The 9,110-nt window shown below is 45.0% G+C and overlaps 1 protein-coding gene across 1 annotated transcript in view; it reads left to right on the top strand.

Moving 5' to 3' along the window:
- The first annotated feature begins 6,310 nt into the window (after positions 1-6,310).
- The window catches only part of Ube2w (ubiquitin-conjugating enzyme E2W (putative)), a 62,015-nt gene continuing 59,215 nt past the window's right edge, over positions 6,311-9,110 (top strand). The window contains exon 1 of the mRNA XM_013028450.1: positions 6,311-6,413. Coding sequence (XP_012883904.1) covers positions 6,312-6,413 — 102 coding nt within the window. The 5' untranslated portion in view covers position 6,311. The remainder of the gene's footprint in view (positions 6,414-9,110) is intronic.

The following is a 9,110-nucleotide window of genomic DNA, read 5'->3' as shown; positions in this document are numbered from 1 at the left end:
CTTATGTGGTGCTGAGGAATCGAACCCAGGGCCTCATGCATGCAAGGCAAGCACTCTACCACTGAGCCACCTTCCCAGCCCCAGTAAGGAAGTTGTTTTTTTTTTTTTTTTTTATAAGGAAAGCATTCATCTGGATAGCTTTGAAGAAATAATCAACTATCCATTTTATTGGTGAGAAAATCCAAATCACACAGCTTCCTAGCCAGTCCTATGTCCTAAACCACTAATGGGAAAACCAACTTTAACGCCAGCTGGGATTTATTAGGATGACTATGTAACAATATTTAGAAGCTTATCTCTTTTTAACGTTAGCTTTTCTACCCTCTCTCCCTCCCTTCTTCTTTCCTTCTAGGCTTAAGCCTCCAAATAAGCTGGGAGTACAAGTGTTCACCTCTCTGAGTACTGAGTATAATTTGTACACCACAAACGTCACCTGTTTTAAGTACAGAGTTACATTTTTATACACTTGGGAAACCATCAGCAAAATCTAGTTTTAGAATATTTCCATAACTGGGGCTCAGTGATAGAGCACTTACCTTGCATGCCTGAGGCCCTGGGTTCGATTCCTCAGCACCACATAAGCAAAAAGAAAAAAGCCAGAAATGGTGCTGTGGCTCAAGTGGTAGAGCGCTAGCCTTGAGCTGAAGAGCTGAGGGACAGCGCCCAGGCCCAGGGTTCAGGCCCCATGACTGGACCCACCCCCCAAAAAAAATTGTTGGTTAAAGGACTTAAGGAATGGTTCAAGTGGTAGAGCTCTTGTCTAGTAAGATCAAGACCCTGTGCTTAAAACCCATTATTGCCAAAATAAATAAATAAATATAAAAGTCTTGGCATGGTAGTCTATTGTTCTATTTTATATAGGTGGGTATAAATAGGTGTTTTAGGCCAGCCCTGGAGAAAAAAGGGAGACATTATGTGAAAAAATAACAACAAAAACCAAAACAACACAAAAGACTAGATGTGTGGCTAAAGTGCTAGAGCACTGGCCTAAGAAGAACACTTAAGTTCAAAACACTGATATGGATATATGTATACCAATATAGAGATAGATATAGATAGATATACTAAAGCTCCAAGTATTTTTATAGAAATCACAATGAATCCTGGGCTGGGAAGGTGGCTCAGTGGTAGAGCGCTTGCTTTGCATGCCTGAGGCCCTGGGTTTGATTCCTCAGCACCACATAAGCAAAAAGCACCACATAAGTGGCACTGTGGCTCAAGTGGTAGAGTGCTAGCCTTGAGCTGAAAAGCTGAGGGACTGTGCCCAGGCCCAGAGTACAGGCCCCACCACCGGACCCCCCCCCAAAAAAAAGAAATCACAATGAATCCAATTCTATTCCTTAATACATTTGGAAAAACAAATTTAAAAATAAAATACTACAGCATTTTCCTTGTATTTTATATACATTTTTTGGCATAGTAATTTTGGTTTTGCAGTGCTGGGGATGGAACCAAAGGTCTGGTGCATGCTAGGCAATCACTCTAACACGGATTCCCTTAGCACAGAATTTAATATAAATCACTTACCCTTTCAATTTTCTGTATGATATACATGGAATTTGAAATCTGGATGAACTTCTAAAGTTTATGCCATCTGACTTACAAATTTTAGCCTGAGCAGGAAGTCTGTGTGACTTTTTCCTCAGTTAACAAACCAACAAAAAGCCAGAAGTGGAGTTGTGGCTCAAGTGGGTAAACCCTAGACTTGAGCAAAAAAAGTCAGGGACAGTGCCCAGGCCCTGAATACATGCACAGGACTGGCATGCACGCCCCCTCCCCCCAAAATACACATCTTCATTGATAAGGAAATAAACTAGAGGAATAGTCATATCTAGGAGGGGGTTAACAATGTTCCATAACGAACAATGTTCGTTACCTTACTCATGTAACCATAACCCCTCTGTACAGTATCTTTACAATAAAAAATACATATTAAAAATAGTCAGATCTAAGCTTGCTAGTGATACTGCTAGGAAAAGACGACAAACCTTGAACTCTTTGTTGGTGTCTTTTCTAATATCTAATGAACAAGCTGTTAGTGAATCTTCTCTATTTCCCAGATGAGATCAGCCAAAAGACAAACTACTCTGTTGAGACACAGACTCAAGCAAGAACTCTTGTGTCAATTCTGCCCCTTCACATTCCCAAAAGCAAATCCTCAGAAGACAGCTTCTTCTGACTTTCGTTCTAGTGAATCACTGGAACAACACCAAACTAGGCTACATTACATGATCCATCTTCAGCAACGGCTTGGTGGTCCTTTTGTGGGTTCTTCAATATTACAAGACTAGTTTTCAATATTTCCTCCCCTTGACTACCAGGAAGTCCAGCTGCTAATTTAGTTTTCTGGGTCTCAGGTTTTAGAACCATCTCAGGCACTTGCAGAGCTTGTGAACAGCTTGACTTGTTTTTTCTTCCACAAGGTGAAGCTGGGGTTAGTTTGTTAGGTAAGGAAGAATGATGCAAATAACATTACCAAATCTAACTATTCCTTAATGTCAATAGTAAATTTCATTTTCTCCAGTTGTCTCAAAAATATCTTTTTTTTTTAAGTCGGGCACCAGGGGTTCATACATATAATTCTAGCTACTCAAGAGGCTGAGGATCGAGGTTTGAGGCCAGTCCAGGTAAGAAAGCCTGTGAGACTCTTTATTTCCAATTAACCACCAAGGGGGCTAGGAAGGTGGCTCAGTGGTAGAGCACTTGCCTTGCATGCATGAGGCCCTGGGTTCAATTCCTCAGCACCACATAAGCAAAAAGAAAAAAGACAGAAGTGGTGCTGTGGCTCAAGTGGTAGAGTGCTAGCCTTGAGCTGAAGAGCTGAGGGACAGTGCCCAGGCCCAGAGTTCAGGCCCCTCAACCGGACCCCCCAAAAAAATCTCTCCAATTAACCACCAAGTTCCCACTTGGTGTTCAAATGGTCGAGCACCATCCTTGAGTAAAAAAGCTAAGGGACAGCACCCAGGTCCTGAATTCCATTGCTAATACTGGCACCAAAAATCAAACCAAAACCAAAACCTATTTTTGAAAGTTTGTTTAATCAGGATCCAAACATGATTAACATATTTAATATGTCTCTTAAACATCTTGTAATGCAAATGTAAGTACTTAATTTCCCTATTGTTGAACTGTTTTCCAAAGTGATTGTGTTCATTTTATTTGTATATAGAATTTATGAGAAATCCACTCCCCCTTCCACTTTTTAAAAATTATATATAATATCCTTTGATTCTATTTGCACTTTTGACGAGACAATTTAACATCTTCCTGAGCCCCCCAATCTGTAAAGAAATATGAACCCAAACTTCAAATGATATACAATCAGGTGTTTCCGATATAAACATTTTATGCTCATTAGAGATAATATACCCTTCCATCATCTAAAAGTCACTGTTTTACCGTCTGTGTCAGGAATGTTTTTGGATTTCTTGCTCATGGGTGGCACTCTACCACTTGATCCATACCTCCAGTCCTGCTTTTTTGCTCTTTAATTGGAGATGGAGTCTTGCAGACTTTTCTGCCCATGCTCTCTTCAAACCTCAATCTTCCAGATCTCAGGCTCTTGTATAGTTAATATTACAGGAGTGTGACACTACTGCCTACTAGGATTTTTTTTTCTTCTTTTCCTGTTGGTTGTGGGCCTTAAACACTGAGCTTGGGGCTGGGAAGGTGGCTCAGTGGTAGAGCGCTTGCCTTGCATGCCTGAGGCCCTGGGTTCGATTCCTCAGCACCACATAAGCAAAAAGAAAAAAGCCAGAAGTGGTGTTGTAGCTCAAGTGGTAGAGCACTAGCCTTGAGCTGAAGAGCTGAGGGACAGCGCCCAAGCCCAGAGTTCAGGCCCCACAACTGGACCCCCCAAAAAAAACAACAAAAAACCCTGAGCTTTTTTTGTGCTCAAGGCTAGTGCTATACCACAAGCCACAACACCACTTCCTAGGATATTTTTAAAAATTATTTTTTCTTTTCATGCTGGAAGATTAATTTCAGGCCCTTGCCCATGCCAGACAAATACTTCACCACTGAGCCATACCACCAGCCCTCTATTATGTATTAGTGAAATAATGAAGGAGGCTGTGGTAATTATGTGCTATTTAGTATTTCCTAGGGAAGATATGCATGATGGGTGTTGAATCTTTCCTCCCATAAAGATACATTTTTTTTGTTGTTGGTTGTGGGGTTTGAACTCTGGGCCTGGGAGCTGTTCCCATAAAGATACATTTTTTTTTTTGTTGGTTGTGGGGTTTGAACTCTGGGCCTGGGAGCTGTCCCTGGGCATTTCAGCTCAAGGCAAGCACTCTACCATTGCACCACTTCCAGTTTGCTGGTGGTTAATTGGAGATAAGAGTCTCACCGACTTTCCTGCCCAGGCTGGCTTTGGACTGAGATCCTCAGATCTCAGCTTCCTGAGCTAGGATTACAGGTGTGATCCACCTTTGCACAGCTTGAAGATCCTTTTTAATACATATGAAACCTCTGAGGCTAGATATCACTTCTACTGTGAACAATGATAGAATTTCTGTAACCCCTTTTCTTCCTCCTAGTATCTGTTGGCAGGCTATTTGTTTTGATGATGCCATAATGGTTTGTCTGTGGCATCACCAGTTGCCACATACCTTTTGGGAGAATCAACTTATAAGCAAAGTGAAACTTAGATGGTATGACCTGATCTTTGTGGAGCAATTTTCTGAGATCATAGGAATAAAGAATATGTTTCTGGTTGATTCCTGGTTTCCAAGAGCATCCAAACTTCCTCAAGGTCACAGTCATTTTCCCCAAAAGGAAAACCAACCTATTTTTGGTGGAAAACAGCCCATTTTTAGCACTAGAGTTGACGTCTGAAAGAGGGAAGCATATACACTGAAATAACTTCCCCTCTATCAAGGGAAAACAGTATGTCTAATATGCCATAGAATGACTGGAATATATTAAAAATCATGATGTTCCAGGGAACATCATGATCTATCTTAAGTGTGAAGAATGATATCCTACGTTGCTGTTATATTTATCACTTAGAGAACTGCCTAAAAAAGATACAACAGATTTTAAGCTTTCATTTGGGTTAAATACCTGCTATTCAACGTGTCAGCCACCTTGATTTTTTTTTTAAAGAGAATTCGAGGTGCAAGGTTTTGGCTTCCATTTTACTTTTAAAAACCAATGACATCTCCAATTTTGGAAGAGCAATTTCACTGTGGCTTCTGATAAATGTTGGCAGAACTGGTGCATTCTTAGAATAAATTCTGTATGCTCAGCATTTCCTCCCCAAATTCATCCATAGATCCGATGACTACAAAATTTGCTCATCACAAAATAGGTTAAAGAAAAATCTGCATGGGCTAGAGTAGGTGCGAGTGTGAATTATAATGTGAAACTGGTACATTGACAAAAATTCATGCTTAGCGTCAAATCGCTAACCAAATTTAGACTGCTGAAACAATGCCTATTATTGATAGACATGACCTTTAAAACTAGTTAGGCTAAGGGTGTGGAAATTACACACAAAACAAAAATTTCAAAACCCATGTTTCTTTTCAGGCAAACTTCAGCTCTACAGAACTACATGCCCTGGTCTTTAAAATATTAGAGTGAGGCCTAGCAAGGGTGATTCACACCTGTATTCCTAGCAACCTAGGAAGCTGAAATCTGAGATGACTGCGGTTCAAAGCCAGCGCAGTCAAGAAAGCCTGTAACACACTTATCTCCAATTAACTATCAAAAAGCTACAAGGGGAGCTGTGACTCAGGTGGTAGAGCGCTAACCTTGAGCAAAAAAGCTCAGGGTCAGCTGCCCAGGCCCTGAGTTCAATCAATCAGTCAATCAACCAGCAGCAGAGTGGCTGCTCCTGTTATCCCTGTGAACAAGGACACCTGTGACTCTCTTCAATTTAGCAATATGAACTTTTCAGATCCTTAAGTCTCAGGAAGTGGTCCCAAGGGAAGTTTTATCTGGCCCCAAGGGTGTGAAAGACACGCGAAAGGAAAAATGTGTAAACCACACACCTGTAGTTGCAAAACAAAACGAAATCCCTGTGGACTCAGACATCTTCATGATCTCGCAGTACAGCTGCCCAAATCAGCAGCTGCGGTCCCCTCAACACGGGAGCGTGGCCTCCTGAGATACCCCAACAGAGGGTGGGTCCAACACGCCCTCGGAGCTGGGATCTGGGGTACCCGCAGCTTCCCTCACCCCGCCCCCGCCCCCGCCCCCTCCCCAGCCCTTCCCCGGGCGCCCCGCCCCCCGGGCGCCCCGCTCGCCAGCCAATCGCCTCGCGCCATCCCCTTCCCATCGCAGGCTCCGCCCCCGCGCCCGGGATGTTGGGCCCCCGCGGCGTGACGCGAGCACGGCGGCTCCGCCCCCTGCGTCTCTGGCCTCGCTGGCCTTGGGGGGATGGTTCCATCATGGCGTCAATGCAGGTGAGGGGAGTTTGCTGCATCTGGACCGGCGGGTGAGCCGCCGAGAGAGTGCGAGCGTCCGGGCGAGGGCGGGGAGCGGGACTCGGCGACACCCGGGCGGGCTCCGGAGTGTCCCGATGGCCGGACTTCCTGCGGTGCCAGGGCGCCGGGGAGGGGTAAGGCGGCGGGAGGAAGCGGGGCGGGGGTGGGGCGGGGGTCTCCGGCGATCGCCGCGGACTCCAGCCGGCTGCGAAGTTAGTGGTGGGATCGAGGACGCGTGAGGAGGGCGGACGGGGGAGTTGGCGGCCGACCCGGTGGTGGTGGTGCCCCTTCCTGCCCTGACGGCCGCCGTTGGGTGGTTCTCTCGGGGTCAGCCCCGGGGATGCCTTTTCCTCCCCGGGTTCCCCGGCCCGGCGGAAACAGCTGCGCCCGTCGTGGTCGCCGGGCCCGGGGGAAGGGAGGAGCGGGGCTGCGGGCGAGCCGAGGGGGCCTGCCAACGCCGTCCCAACCCGGGACGGCGCTCGGCGGCCTCGGCCCAGGCCTCCCACGGTCGGCCGCCCACCCTGCTCGGCCCCTTCCCGGCCACTCGGAATCCTCGGCCCGGTGGCTGCCTCCGGCGCTCAGCCTGGCGCTCCCTCGCCGTCCTCCCTCAGCCCACCTCTCCCTCCGGCCCCGGCCCCCCGAGCGGCCCCTGTCACCTCCCGGGCGGGCCCCCCGTCGCCCAGTCACTCAGCCCCCGAACCCCTCCCGGGGGAAGCCGCCCTCTGAATTTCTTTCTTCCCCTGCCCCACCCTTGCGGTCGCGCCGCGGCCGTGGCTCGGGCTCTCCGGCCCCCTCTCCCCCTCCCCCGGCGTTGAGTGCAAGCTCAGTGGGGCAGGAGCGTTTGTTAACCTGTGTCCTATCCATCTTACAGGGCAGTGCGTGGCTTTTCTGGCTTCTCAACTTAATTTGCTCCCTTCTCCCCTTAAACCCAGAGAGTTCGTTTTGTCAGGCAAAGATGGCAACCTCAGTGGAAGGGTTTTAGAGATTGGCTGCATTATCTCTGTACCCTGCTTTTAATTCACAGATAAGACCAGTGGTAACCTTAAAACGTACGGGGAGAGAAGGCGTAACTCTCTTCAGTGTCAGCTGAATGTCTTTTAGAGTTTTAGTAGCATTCTCTGAAGAGGGAATGTGTTTTTCTTAGAAGGATTTTTTTTTTGCTTTTGTTTCTAGAAAAATAAGCAAGTCTCTGTCCTTTTTTTTCCTCTTTCTGTGACAGTGTTTTTTTTTTTCCTTTTCTGAGTCATTCCTGTTGTGCACATACCCATTTTTTTTCTTCTCATTATCCCCTTTCAACCTGTTTGCTTTACAGTATTCTTTTTACCTTTGCTTCTCCCCCTGGTCTTTTCAGCAGCATAAAATTGTATATAACATTTGTAATTGAAGAGTTGTTACAAAATGGTGCAGTGGAAAACAAGAACAATTTCAGGAAATGTTATACCACTTGCTGGTCTCCCCAGAGATGTTGGAGAAGTTTCATCATTTGAGGCCAAAAAGGGAACTGTGGAACACCAAGTTGAACAGATGGGACTATAGGACCACTTTAAGACTTATCTACTAAGATGAAAACTTACTTTAACCAGTTTAAGATTATTGTCTGTACTAAGATAAAAACATTGAAAAATAAAGACTAAAATCTACAACACGTGATTTTATTTGAAAAGAGGACAGTGATAGGCTCTTAGGTAATTAGATTTACACTCAAAAGTATTTGTGTTAGGTAGATTTGCTTTTATTGATAAGCTTGAATTTTACACGGTTACTTAAGCAGTGGAAAAAACAATACTTATCTACACAATATTAAGGTTTTTCTGTGCATTAAATGCCATCTCAGACTTGCCACTGGCTTAGCACTTTCTTCCTTTCTCTTTCGATTTAGGGGAGTAGGAAACATGCTTCCCATTTTAATAAAGTACAGCTAAATCTTAATCTTTTATTTGTATTTGAAAATATCTGATAGGATTTTCTAAATACCTTTAAAATATATTACTTGGATTAATCAAACTTTTTACACAAAGGTTATAGCAGAGGTTAGTTATTATTATTTTAGTTATTTTAATTTTTCTGTTGTTCGTGGGTCTTGAACTTAGGGCCTGGACGCTGCCCTTGAGCTCTTTTGCTCAAGGATAGTGCTCTACCACTTTGAGCCACAGGGCCACTTCTGGTTTTCTGGTGGTTAATTGGAGATTACTTGCCTGCCCCAGCTGGCTTTGAGCTAGGATCCTTAGATCTCAGTCACCTGAGTAGCTAGGCTTACAGGCATGAGCCACTGGCGCCCAGCTGGTTAGTTATCTAAAATAACTACAAGTAATACACAAAACTACAACTAAAAGATGAAATGAGTATATTCACTCAGTATATGTTTTTTGGGAGCCACAGTTTGTCAAGCACTTGAGTAGATCCTTGAAGTACAGCAGTCCTAAGTTTCTGCCTTTGTGAATTTAAAAGTTAATTGTATATTAGAAGTTGGTGGTGGTCTGGAGAAGCAGTATGGAAGGAAGTTAGGACATGAATATTCTGACAATTTCACTTAGAAAAACGTGTGCTAGGGCTGGGAAGGTGGCTCAGTGGTAGAGCACTTGTCTTGCATGGGTGAGGCCCTGGGTTCAATTCCTCAGCACCACATAAGCAAAAAGAAAAAAGCCGGAAGTGGCGCTGTGGCTCAAGTGGTAGAGA

This window comes from Dipodomys ordii, unplaced genomic scaffold (assembly GCF_000151885.1).
Source record: "Dipodomys ordii isolate 6190 unplaced genomic scaffold, Dord_2.0 Scaffold109, whole genome shotgun sequence".
Lineage (NCBI taxonomy): Eukaryota > Metazoa > Chordata > Mammalia > Rodentia > Heteromyidae > Dipodomys > Dipodomys ordii.
This window is presented reverse-complemented; position numbering and strand designations above follow the sequence as displayed.